The 14,636-nt window shown below is 31.0% G+C and overlaps 1 protein-coding gene across 1 annotated transcript; it reads right to left on the bottom strand.

Moving 5' to 3' along the window:
- Positions 1 to 737: 737 nt before the first annotated feature.
- LOC111907361 (protein NRT1/ PTR FAMILY 7.3) lies at positions 738 to 6,923 on the bottom strand. Its single transcript, XM_023903133.3, has 5 exons — positions 6,771 to 6,923; positions 5,943 to 6,063; positions 2,775 to 2,992; positions 2,103 to 2,662; positions 738 to 2,023 (listed from the first exon to the last, which is right to left on the bottom strand). Exons 1-5 carry the CDS (start codon positions 6,795 to 6,797, stop codon positions 1,153 to 1,155), a joined length of 1,797 nt encoding a protein of 598 aa, XP_023758901.1. The 5' UTR covers positions 6,798 to 6,923; the 3' UTR covers positions 738 to 1,152.
- Positions 6,924 to 14,636: the final 7,713 nt, after the last annotated feature.

Below are 14,636 nucleotides of genomic sequence, written 5' to 3'. Positions count from 1 at the left end.
AAAAAGGTATAAAGTTGTAATAAATTAGTAGTTTAAAAAAAAGATGAAACTTTAAAAAAGTTGCAAATTGGGTTTTTTCAGGATATCCCATTTACCACTTCCTGTCCAACAGGATTGAAACTACCATTTGCCTATTTGTTCTCGGCACTCGGTGCCTCATGAGATCCGATTGTATCTATCATCAAAGGTGAATCGACATCTCCCAAATGGCTCCATTAATGTTCTTTTCAGCCATTATCGGCCTTCCTTAACAATCTCTGTCTTCATAAATGAGTGAGTCCGATTATCACATTTATGATATCAATTTGTTTTATGCACTTTGGTTTCAAATTTTACTTTTCGTAAGTCTACTGCATCTGCCCTAGATTAAGTTATATCTGTAATGTCAAGATGTTCAACCCTGAATATCGAGTATTAACCACCACTGATGATGTTTTGCCTTGTTGATTGTCAGAATAAAAGTTTTGAAATGCAGAATTTAAAGATTTAAACACTCTGTGAGAACATGCCACAGTCACACAGAAAAATGTAAGCCTCAGTTCTTAAAGTTCACATCTTTTATTGACTTGGCATGTCGATTCTACTAATTATGAATGAAAGCCTAGAAATCATGTTTTTGTTCAATGAGAAGGATCTTAAATTCTTAATTTACATGTTGTTTATGGATTTACTCATTTACCTTGTTTAAATAGATTTTTTTATGGTTTCATCATAATTCAGTAAGAACATAATGAAACTTGATTAAACAGAGCTCACATAGACATAAATTTTTGTTACATAATACAGAAAACAACTCAAATGACAAAAAAGACATGTTAAATCAGTGTCTCGTTGTACAACAGAATGAACCACTAAAGGCAAGATCATGCGCTCATGGACCTGAAAGTAAATATACTCACACCTTAACAAATCAACTTCCTTAGCTCCTAAACCTGAATTGCTAAAGCAGATTAGATGTACGTGAATATGGGAACAAGGGTTTCATTTCTGCCTTAAGCCAACTGCAAACTTAATTTTTCCAGAATAAAAGTGTTTACAGAGTGATTTCACCTTCAGCAACCCCATCCCATGTTTTATTTATATATATATTTGGGATCATATCATATCATCACAAACTGTTGAACTTCGCCATCTTCATTACTCATTTACATTTCAAACTTCAAAGTCATCAGTGTCATTACCTTCTCCATTCTTTCCTTCAAGCTTAATACTCTTGTACCATTTAGCAAACACAATGTAGACTGCTAGATCTACAGCTGTTAAGCATGCTAGTAGGAAGAAAAACCTGTCTAAATGACCCCGATTCAGATTCCCTGGAATCCACCCTGGCATATCATCTTCTGTTGATATCTTCATCACTATAGTCACAATGAAGCTACTAACATAATTCCCAAGTGAAATCGATGTCATACATAGAGCACTTCCAAAGCTCTTCAAAGCATCAGGTGCTTGTGCATTGAAAAACTCCAGTTGACCTACATACATAAAAACCTCAGAAGCTCCAACAAACGCGTATTGAGGTACCTGCCAAAATATACTCAAGGAGCTAGACGCATCACAATGAGTGCAATCTTGATTTGCATACTTTAGTCTGTAACACTCCACTATTCCAGCTGAAACCATTGATAGAATTGCAATGATAAGTCCGATTCCCATTCTTTGAAGCTCAGTCAACCCTTTAGAATCTTTCTTCTTGAACATAAGCACCAGAGGTCCAAGAACTCTTCGGTAAAGGAAAATGAAAAGTGCAACACTTAGAATGTCAAAACTAGACATACTGGATGCAGGAATTTGGAAGCCTGAGATTGTACTTCTCATGGCTGCACCTTGCTCAACAAATAGAGACGCCATTTGTGTGAAAACAACCGAGTAGATTATCGTGCATAGCCAAATGGGAAGTAATCTTAGTATGCATTTCACCTCTTCCACCTGTGAAATCGGGCATAAAGTCCATGCATTGTAGGTTCCTTGTTTCGGGTCTTTAAAATCCTTCGAGGTAATGAATGCCGCTTTATCCAAAAACCTAAACAAACAAATATACCAATATCAACATCTTGTATTCATTTACATTTAGAAATATGATAATGTAATATAATGCTTACTTGAATTCATGGGTATGAAGTATCTTCCTCCCAGTACTTGGAGAACTTTCCCTTTCATCTTCAAACAAAGCCTCTTCACCTTGTGGCAATTTAACCTTCCACTTCTTTGATGCAGCAACAAACACTTGACAAAATCTGTTTAAAGGGTTTCCACTTGGCTTGAAGTGTCTGTACCTTATGGTACCCCCAAGAAACAAGACAAGTCCCATAAATGCTGACCCAGTCGATAGCCAAAACCCTAGGGTCCACATACCTTCATCCTCAAAATAACTCAAAATCGTATTCGAAAAAAGGGAACCAAGGTTAAGCGCAAGATAAAAGTAGCTGAAAAAAGCTACTTTTGAGTGTCCCTCTTTCATATCCTCTTCATCAAACTGATCGGCTCCAAATGTCGCGATATTTGGTTGGTACCCTCCATACCCCAAGGCAACCATGTAAATTGAGATATAAAACAACCCTATCTCCCAATTCGAGTGCTTAATGCATAAAGTTGTCCGGTCTCCACATCCTTTAGGGGTTATTAAGAACATGCTTGATGCCACTGATAGCCCTCCTAATCCCTACATTCACAATCACAGTATCAGTTACAGTTATAGTCAGTCACAGGATACATGGTAGAAGTATATGTAAAGGTATAGGCTTACAAAATGAGGGTAATGTAAATGAACTTACTAAGACAAAGATGGCTTGAAAAATGGCACAAGTTTTGTATCTACCCCAGTAAGAGTCACTGAGAAAGGCACCAACAAGTGAGAAAATATAAACAGTTCCGGTCCATTTGCTAACATTGTTTGCAGCCTCAGCATTGCCTTGTTGTAGGACCCTGGTTAGATACAACACCAAGTTCACCCCAACTCCAAAAAAGGCTAAAGTCACGAGCCCTTGATTCACTGTTAAAAAAAATTACACCATGTATAAAGTTAGGTCACAAAAAAGACAAATTTTGCTTTTAAATTGACCCAAAAGGACAAATCAATAAATCTTGAAAATGAAATAACAAAAGACGTGATCATCTTTGGTATTCAATGAATTCAACTTATTAGGTTAGTTATATACGTGGAATTGTGCAAGTGTTTGAAAATACACATGTATTGTTGGTGTATTTGTACAAGCAAGCTTTCACGTGTCGGATTCAATAAGAGTGTCTAATAATATATTATGATGTATTTGTATTGAGAAGTGTGTGGTGTACGTAGGTAATTGATTTTAAGTAGTGTGTTATGTAGTATTATATCATGTATTTATTTGGGCAAAGCAACATCAATCCCTTTACACGATGACAATTAGGCATCGTTTTCTACTTAATGTGCAATAATTTCTTTTGGCTAAGCAACCGAGTGATTTGTAATATACTAATAATGATCACAATTAATGAATTGGGACCCCTATAGATGATTAAGATGTAGTTGATATGACTAGAAGGTATGAATATTTAATTCCAATTACAGTAAGTTGTTAATAGATAGTCACGTTTAGCAAACATTGAGTTGAATATTTTAAGCGACTTTGTCTATGGTATGATGGTACATTTTATAAGTGAGCAAAAACTGCAACATCAAACTTAAAACAAAAAGTTACTGAAAAAACGGAACCATTTTGACAAACTGAACATTAGATTTTTATATTTTATAAAAGTAGAAAACTCTCGTTTCTCATGTTTATAAGCAAAAAAATAAATAAATAAATAAATAAAAATAAAAAATCAGCATAAATATATTTTTTATTAAATTATATATTACTTAATAAGTATTAATTGATTCAAATTATTCTTTTAATTTTTTAATTTTAGTTACTAAACATAAAATACCCGAAAACCAAACCTGACCAGATCCAAAAGATGTTCATTCCTAGTCCACAGAAGATACATGTACTTGATCTAAAAGCTTACACGTAGCACACGACAAACAAGTGACAAAATTTGTCAACATAAAATTTGTCATCATGTGTTCTTGATTTTAGTCCCTTTACTGCTTATTACTTTATTATAAAGAAAAAGAAAAAATAATAAAAATAAAAAGAGACAAACATGATCATTTTGCAATTTCCGAAAAAAAAAGATAAGTATGGAAGTGGTTCTTTTGTTTGATAGACATATAAATTAATTAAAATAGTTTCGTCCTAGATAATTTGATTTTCGATAACTTAAGTTTTTATTTAATAATAAACTTATAATATATAATTAAGATTTTTTTTTTCTTAAAAATATTTGAATAAGAATATTCCAAAAATAACTGTAGGAGAGTGAGTTGAGTTAAAAAAAAAAATGGGCCATGTTACACTCTTTGTTTTAGGTTGGGCCTCGGGAGTTGCTAAAAATACATCTCGTGAGTTGGAGTTGGAATGATGACCACACGAAACTTTGGTAACCCTGCCACGTTGCCTAATCAGCTTGCGTCATGCAAGGATTTACCCATCGCGTGTCCCCCACGTCTCATACTATATCTATCTCCATATTTATTATTTTTACCCTTACAAAAACTTTCTAAAATAACCAAAACTAAGACGGACCATATAAATTCACACAATCACACACAAAAACAAGATATAAAAAATGTTTAACATCTTTTTCAATCATATATATATGTTTTATAATAACTATACAAGTCTTTCATGTTATTGAAATGTTATGATATATATATATATATATATATATATATATATATATATATATATATATATATGTGTGTGTGTGTATTTTGTATGGATATATTTTTGTAGAATGTCGTGTGGAAGGAACTATTCCCAAAACCAAAAGTTTTTTTGTCTACAAACCCCACATCAACATAGTGCCAGTTGTAAATACTTTTTCACCATCAGTCGACTCTCTTTCATGACATACCTCATTGGATCTGATGTTGATTTAATTGAATATATGACCACTCGAACAGTCGAAATATTTTTAGTAAAAACAAAATCGATATGAAACAATAACTATTTTATATGAATAAAAGGATATATATAGGATAATTCTTACAGTTTCAGTTTCATTTAGAACTAATATAATTAATAATTTGACTAAAAAAACTTATAAAAATTGTATTTTCTAGATGAAATACTATATATAACTTCTCGAATCATCATGTCATAAGAACTTTGCATAAAAACGTTATGTTTTAATACAACAAAATTGCATATTTTTAAACAAAAAGTACGCTTTTTTGTCATTTTCAAGATTCTCTACACGCAATTTTCTAATATATTTATGTCGTTAGTTATCGAATTAAATGTAATTTTCCTCAATAAATATAATTAAATCAAAATACATCCACACATAGAGCTATCAAAATTTTTAGGATAGAGTAGACCTCCACCATTCCAAACTTCATAAATTTGTTTTCAACACCTTTCATATTAAATTTAATTTTTATATATATAAGGAACTTATATGATTGTTGATTTAATTTTATGTAATGATCAATAACTAATAGTTTTAACAAAAGTATGTTTGTATCAACCATAGTGAATATATTCTATCATAATTAATTTCCTATTCAAAATAATGTAGGAGCTCGAGTTTAAATTTTACACTAATATGTTATCCAACAAGTTGAGATTAATACAATAAAATTTTCTTCTCTTTGGTATATTTAGCAGACATTCTTAAAAATTACGCCCATACATGCATACACATTAATTTATCGATGTATATATATACACATCACATAGATAGATAGCTTGACTTATCCAATGTACAGTTGAATAAATATTATACCTATATAGATAAGCGAAGTATGATATCAAGTTCTTATCTTTATTGTTTATTTTTAGCAAATCATTTTTTTTATTATTTTTTATCATATCATAGATATAATTGAAAAAAATAAAATTAAGGTGGGTTACCGAGGATGATAGTTCCAGCTGTCCAACGTCCAGTCTTTCCTTTGATAGCTGGTCGGCCATGGAAATCTACAGTTCCATCCAGGGTGCTTGTCCCTTCTTCATCATCATTAATACACTTCACCTGCCATTTGTTTAGTTAACTTAATTAGTTCTAAAAAAATATTTAATTGCATGTTTTTAATCTAAAAAATAATTATCTTCGGGTTTAAAAACTTGAAGGCTGTCATACTAATGATCAGTGAAAGATCCCAAGGTAAAAGTTTATAGTAAGATTTCAACTAATTTTACGAGTGCTCGAGAACTATCCATTCAGTAAAATATGTCCTACAGCAATCTGTGTGCATGTGACGTGTGTTTTTAAAAATCCGATCTATTTTGAGTTTCTCGAAGTGAATGCACGTGTCATAATCATTTGACACTTGATGCATGGCTCTTCAGTTATCAAATCAAAAAAGTTTCTGGAAAATCAAATTAATCGATCTTAAGTGAAAGACTCGATTCAAGTCATCAGATAAGAAATGCAAAATTTTAATTACACCATTGTCAAAAAGTTTATTGCGGGTAGGAGATGCAATGTATGCTTACTGCTTAGGAAATAAATGTTTGACAGAGATAGTTTAAGGAAAAAATGTTTTATAGTGAACAAAGTACCTAAACTACCCTTGATGAAATCAGAAAATACAAGAATGTTCCATTTCTTGAACGATATATATAGAACTAAAAATAATTACAGTTTTTGCGATATAGAAGGGTATAGAGAGAGAGAGAGAGAGAGAGAGAGAGAGAGAGAGAGAGAGAGAGAGAGAGAGAGAGAGATGAAGCAAGCACCTTCTTAGATATGTTGATGGACTCCATTTCTGTTGAAGCTAGAGAGAGAAAGTGTGTGTTTGATAGAGAGAGAAAGGCTTGAAGATTGTAAGTGACAAATTGTTGAAGAGGCTCTGAGGAAGATGGACAAAACAAGAGTAGAATAAGGAGGTGGTCTTATAGGCCTTGTCTTACTACATTCAACGGTCCAGATCAATGCGATTAAAACTTTTTCAAACTCTATCAACCACATGGTTTTTCCGTATATTTTTTTTATAGTGTTGTAACAATTTCTATTTTTAGCATTTATTAATTATTATTATTAAAAATATTTTTTAGCCTTATCGATGGTCTAGACAATGTTAAAAGCGACTTAACATCTTTGTGTTTTATTTTCATCCTCAAAGAATATGAGGAAATTCGAATTATTTTTAAAAAATGGGAGAAGAACTCAATCTTGATTTTTTTTTTTGTATAAGTCTCCATTTGGTATCATACCTTGTAAGAAATGCAACTTTATAGTCATGAAATTTTTGAGTTTTGTAGAAAAAAAAATTATATTAGGTTTATATGGTAGTTAGATGAAGACCTAAATACTAATTTGATGGTTAATATGAAAATAACATGTTCATACTGTCAACCCTTGTAGTTGTGGACTATGATTTAATTTTTATTTGATTAAACAAGTAATGCATTTTGTGGAATTATGATAGGATAACAATGTGATACATAAAATTTTCTCTTTATACTATAAGTTTTCAAAACATAAAGCTTAATGATATTTTTAACTATTCTATTCAAAAAAACGATATTTTATTTATATCAATTTGTTAATGTTGTTTTCAATTGTGGTCGCACTAAAAATACCTAAATAAATGGGCCCCCTTTTTCTCAAATCGCTTCCTTTTGGCCTTCTATTTGGGTGCTTTTTCCCATTGATGATGCAATCTTTTTTATCGTTTTTTATCCTTTATTATTGAAAACACCATTATTTTGATTACAAATATTATTTCGCTTGTTTAATCAGATTTTGATTTATTGAGTCGTCGATTTAATCGGTTTACAAAATCTCTAAATTAATTATTTAATTGTAACTAAATCAAATAAGATTAAGGACGGTTTCGGTAAAACTAACTGCTAGCGGGTAGCTAGTAATGTTTTGTTAAACGCTGCGTGAGATAACTTTTAGATTTATGTGGTTTTGTTTAAATTAAACGCTAAAAGTTTATAGTGTCAAACGAGACATTTTGTTTAAAACGGAGCGTTTTGTCAAACGTTAGAAGATAGATACTCCTAAACGTTTTGTGTCAAACACGTCCAAACTTTAATTATATAAAATATTTGGTTTAGGTTATTCGGTTCATCTTACATGTTAATCTGAATAATATTTTACAAACATTTTTATAATATTGATTCTTAAACACCATCAAAACTTAACAGGTTTCGTTCGTAAAAAAACTTACAAAAGTTATTACAAGGGAGTAGATCGTATGAAACATCATCTAGACTTCATAACTTTAAATATATTGAAATAGTGAAAAATACACAACATAAAAGTTGACAAATAATATGAAACTATTAATCTAATGACTTATTGGAGTTATTCGATTTATCCGAATTGGTGAATAATCAACCAAAACCGAACCAAACAAATTCATTTGTATTCGGTTAGCCGAACCAAATAATTCAAATCTCAATTGGTTCGGATGTTTATCCGGATTTTTTTTTCCAAAAACATCTAGTTTTGATAAATTTCTAAATTAGAAAAGTCTTTCTTGCTATTTGTTACGGTTTCAGTGCGGGTGGAAAGCAAGAAACAATCTATGGTACAACAAGATTCATACAACTTCTTCAAAGTTGGCGCACAATATTATTTCTCTTTTTTTTTATATGGTTAAAACATAGGTGTAATTTTGATAATTGTAAATGAGAGTTTTGAGTTTGTTCCCCTTTTAACAATCTGTAAGTTGTTTTTTGTTTTTCCCGGCCTTTCTATTTTTGGCCATGGTTTTATAATATTCGCCAGTTCCAAAAAAATGTATTTAAAACTTGCATCCTCGAACACGCCTTCCAAAAATTTGTGATGAACTTTGAATGGAATAAATGAAATTGACGGAGAAAATATGAGTAAAATTTCAATTATCTACAACCTTACGGGTAACTAGATAAATAAAACTTCAATTGATAGAAAAAGAATCAGAGTTAAATCTTAAATATCCAAAATCTTAGGGGGTAAAATGCAATAAATAAACATAAAAACAGAATTTTGAAATATTTAGAATCTTGGGTGGTAAAAAGGGATAAATTACACAAAAAATAAAAAAATTAAAATAGAGTAACTTATAGAAATGACCCAGGTTTAGTCTAGTCTAAAGGTATAGTCCAACATTTTGGAAAATTGATGCCAAACATCCCCATAGTTTCATTTCAAAACAGACGAGTTTTATTCTCAGCCATTGGCACCCAAAATTGGGTCAAAAACCACCGTCAAAAACCATTTTGACTTTTGGTAAAATAACTCAAAAACCATTTTGACTTTGATAAAATAACTCAATTTGATATGACGTGACTTACAATAATAAATAATTTTAATTTATCAATGATTTCTTGATTTTCTTCATACCCCCATCGAACAATCAATTTATCAAAATTAAATAATTTTAATATTTTTACCCTTGTAGTTAACACATATTTTTACTTTATATCCTTTTTTTAATTTAAAAAAGTTATTTTCAGTCCTTCTATATATATATATATATATATATATATATATATATATATATATATATATATATATATATATATATATATATATATATATATATATAATTTTAATTTATCAATGATTTCTTGATTTTCTTCGTACCCCCATCGAACAATCAATTTATCAAAATTAAATAATTTTAATATTTTTATCCTTGTAGTTAACACATATTTTTACTTTATATTCTTTTTTTAATTTAAAAAGATTATTTTCAGTCCTTCTTACTTCGATTTAATATATATATATATATATATATATATATATATATATATATATATATATATATATATATATATATAAAATAAATTTTACAAGAACCGCATCCGATGTATAGAGTTTTGTCACTTTGATGCCACAACATATCAGAACGTTTTAATAGATGAAAAATAATGTATAATGCTCGACGTAATACATATATTCCACCGAATGCACCACGTAATAATTGTAATCTCAATATAGCTGATGTCTCTAATAATTAATTATATTAATTTATATATTATTAATATTACATATTTTATTGTTAATATTAACATATTCTATGTAAAATGTAATCAACTAGGTGGGACCAAGACAACCCCCATCGGTTAAGGAATAATCGTAGATTAATATGGGTTTAATCAAAATAAAAATTAAAACAAAATATTAATATGAAAATAATCAAAGATAAATAAAAATACAATAATTATTATAGTTATAGAAAATCTATTTTTTATGTATAGATAAATAAAAATATAATAATTATTTAATGTTTTTTTTTTCGTTACATCATTCGTTTATGTGTTTTATTTTTTTATTCAGTTTTAAAAGGTTCTATTGTTATTTTTAAGAAAAAACATCATAAATAGTCTCTGTGGTTACCCAAAATCTGAAGTTTAGTCCACATGGTTTAAAAACCTCATAGATGGTCCTTGTGCTTTCAAAACTTTTGATGTTTGGTCCTTTTTGTTAACTCCGTTAGCTTTCTACCGTTAAACGAAAGGTATTTCCGTCATTTAACTATCCAGTGACCTTTTATGAAGTTTTTTTCTTTTATTTATTTATTTTCTTAAAATAAATTTAATATCCAAGGCTCTCTCTCTCTCTCTCTCTTTCTCTCTCTCTCTCTCTCTCTCTCTCTCTTTGTGTGTGTGTAAATCCAACAACCTCCATATATGTTCTTTAACCAAAGAAATTTCCTATAATGTCTCCTTTGTTATCTAACCAAATTATCAAGCAAAACATTTCACCAAAACAAAATTTCGGTATGCACTTGTTTCTCCCTAGCCATATATCGATACTCTTTCTTCCCTTTTCCCCTTGTAATCAATTTCAGGTAGTGGTGTTGGTTGTGATATGGCGGCGTGAAGATGACCGGAAAAGGGTATGACTCATATCTCCATTTGATAAACCATATAATGGGAAACACAAGGATACAAATACTCAGATTTGGAATCAAATACAAAGCAATAAAATCAAACCCAGATATGGAATCTCACTCTCATTTGTTTTGAAAATGTATTCACTGTAATCAAATACAGATCGGTATCAACAGAACATGAAGAAGACTAAAATTGCTTGCGCGACCTCCTCTCTCCCTGAAATCTTTCTATTGTGTCTTTCTCTTGGCACAGATCCTTGAGGGATAGAAATTAAGGGCCAACATCGTCATCGCTGCAACAATGGTTGCCCCGCTAAAATACTGGATGAAATTTTACCCCCCCCCCCCCCAATCTAATACTCAAATCAACTACAATAAACGAAATCATCACAGCCTCCTTATAACCAAATCCAATCTACAGGCAACAAATTATAAAAAGTAACATGAAAGTAGAATGATGAACGAAAGCGTAACATTTTTAAACCACAAAAACTAATATGAATAAATAAAAGGTAAGAATAAATAACAATATGATATATATATATATATATATATATATATATATATATATATATATATAATTTATATAGTTAATTTTAAAAAATAAAAATAATTTTATAAGAAATATATATAAATTCTATTAAAGTAAAGAACAAATTAAATTGTTATATAATAATAATAATAATAATACATTGTTAAAAAAAGATGAAAAAGAAAAAGAAATAATAATATTATTAGTCTTTTATATGAAACAATGACAAAGAATTATAGGGATATAACCTATTAATTTTTAAATTTGAAGGCTAAAACTATAAATCAGACCAAAGCATGAGGACCATTTCTGTAATTTACTCTAAAAAGAAGGTGAAAATAGTTGTGAAAAGAAGTGGACGGTCATTCATTACATTTTTTATAATTTTTTAATTGAATTTATTGTAAATGGTTTTGAGTTAGGCGGTTTTGATTTTTTATTAGGTGTCTTTAAAATCTCTCGTAACTCAGACATGGTTAGAAATCACTCACACGAGCTATATATGAGGGGAAATGCATATTTAAATATATCCATCTAACATCTATATTTAGTTCACAAAATTAAGAAGTTGTCTATCACTCCTACCATCTTCTTCATCTGTCACTGATCTGCACAAATTAACCACACTCGATCAACCCCTGAGTAATGGTGATTTCACAATGTAGAAGCCCGAAAATCATGGTCACGTCATGGATGAATATCAACCTAGGAAGGTGATTTTGATGCTCTTAAAGGTTTGGATCATGATACAACTTTTCGATGGGTGGGTCCCCTCATGTGCCCTAAGTCTATTGCCTAGGTCGTTGAGGGCAAAGAACAATCTTGAAACTCAACCGATGGCTACAAAACGATAAAAATTTATGGTCTATTATAATTGAGTTTTTTTCATTTATTTATTAATTGGTTTTAAGGGTTTATGTAGTGATATTTTGGGTTTTTCAATGGGATGAAATGTTGATGTGGTAATCGAGATTGTTGAGTTTTATTCAAAATCGTTTTCTCAAAAAAGCTAAAAATGGGAACGGAAGCTTTATAATTATGTGAGAATTGTCAATTTTTGGTCAAACAAAGTCAATAAAAGTCAACCAGGTCAACTCAAATCGTATTAAAATTTTAGGAGAAATGTGATATTCTTTAATATTTCTAATGTACCATTGACAAGTTATAATACAAAGTACCTCTCTGATTGCCAATTATCGAATATAAACCTGAAATAAGGTTAGTATCGTAACAATTCGGTAATTCAATTTTATATTGTTTTAATATAAATAATACTCATAACTCAATGTAGTGGAATTCATAAACCTTATACTACATGACAAATTCATAACAAAGGCTACAAATACAATTTTTTGGTGAAGTCGTCATAAACCCCATACCCCTACCCACCCCACCACCCTCCCTCCCCTCCCCCTTAAAAGTTGCAGCCAAACTCCCTCTCCCTCACTCTATTCTCTTCATCTTCTCCAACTTCTTCATTTCTCCATAATCCTCTCAAGAACACTCCATTTTCTTCAAGGATAATTCCTCCTAAGTTGATTCTTCAATTTTTGGTAAACTTTTCTCCATAAATCTAGTGATTCTACACATAAAAATACTAGTTTTGTTACATTTACACACATTTATATGTGTTATTATCCATAGGGTAATTCGACATTCAAGTGTTCTTCAAGCATCTTCAAGTGTTACATTTACACACACACACACACACACACACACACATATATATATATATATATATATATATGTGTGTGTGTGTGTGTGTATATATATATATATGTATGTATGTATGTATAAGATGAGTCAGTCTTACCGTTAGTAGGCCTCATTTACGAAGCTAGTCTATAAGGGGTGTTTAAGGAAGCGACCTATAAAATGGTCGCCATTGGGTATCCACTCTTACCCACCGCACTCTTGACTAGTGGAGGGTCGTTAGCCAAACGGGGAGGATAGGACATTAATTCCTCATTAATAAGTATAATGATTATTATAAAGTAACTAAATGTTTTTATAAATTCTCAATCTTAGTTACTTTAGGAAAAGTATGAAAATGATGCTATTCCATGAAATTGCGCTTTTCACCTTGTCAAAGTCGTTAGTGGAGCGTGTGTGATTAACCGACACACTAACTTGAACTAACAAGGGTGGCAAAGGGTAGCTCGAGAATTATCATACATCAATGGAGTATGTGTGGTTAACCGACATATTGAGTAGGTGGTAAATGACTTGAGAGTATCAAACTAATTTGCATGGTTATTCACACCTTGTTTGTGATCCTCGGTACCCCAGTCACAAACTTGAAGGGCATAATCGAGATTAAATATGTCGTTGTAAAGTTCAATGAATCTCAAAAGAATATAGGAATTTCATTTCATTTAAAACCTAACTGTTCATTTTGTTTTTCGTGGTGGAATTGGTAAATCGTCATTTACCTACCTTCATATAATTTGCAATTGGATTACGACATCTCTCTTCCGAATTATGAATTATAGTGTTGGGTCCTATCCTGAATAGTTCATTTGGGTGTTATATTAAGGATTTCTTATCTAATGTAAACTTTGTTCCTTTTCTTTTTCAAATGTCTGGATCAAACAACACTTCAAGCTTGAACCCCTCAAGCTCATTTTCTCTTATGAGCATTTGTGGGAGGGTCACCTTTGATGGGTCCAATTTCAATGACTGAATCCGCAACAACCGCATGGCCCTCCAATACGAGGAGAAAGAATACGTCCTCGATGAAAAGCTCAAAGAGATAGACAAAACTAAAGTTTCCGCTGAAGAAATAGTTGAGTATAGGGCTCACGAAAAGGACGCGACAAAGGTGTCGTGTATAATGGTAGACACTATGACTCCTGAGCTCTAGCGGTTCTATGAGGACTACTGGCCTTACGAGATGTGCCAAGATTTGATGGAAAAGTACCTTTAAAGTGCGTGTCAAGAAAGGTACGAGATTGTCGCCTCGTTAATAACAACCAAGATGAAAAATGGAGAGTCCATCACGATACACTTACAAAGAATGCAAAGGTATGTGGATCGTTTGCTCAAGTTGAATGTCAACTTTGACGAAGAGTTGGCGATTGATATCATTCTCCACTCTTTACCTCCCTGTTATGATCAGTTCAAGATGACTTATCGTATGAACAATGAGGAAGTCACCTTGAGAAAACTTCAAGGTCTATTAAGAACTGTTGAAAGTGGATTGAAAGGCAAAGCTATCACAACCACTCCTACTGT

The sequence above is a fragment of the Lactuca sativa genome, chromosome 3 (assembly GCF_002870075.4).
Source record: "Lactuca sativa cultivar Salinas chromosome 3, Lsat_Salinas_v11, whole genome shotgun sequence".
Taxonomy (NCBI): Eukaryota; Viridiplantae; Streptophyta; class Magnoliopsida; order Asterales; family Asteraceae; genus Lactuca; species Lactuca sativa.
This window is presented reverse-complemented; position numbering and strand designations above follow the sequence as displayed.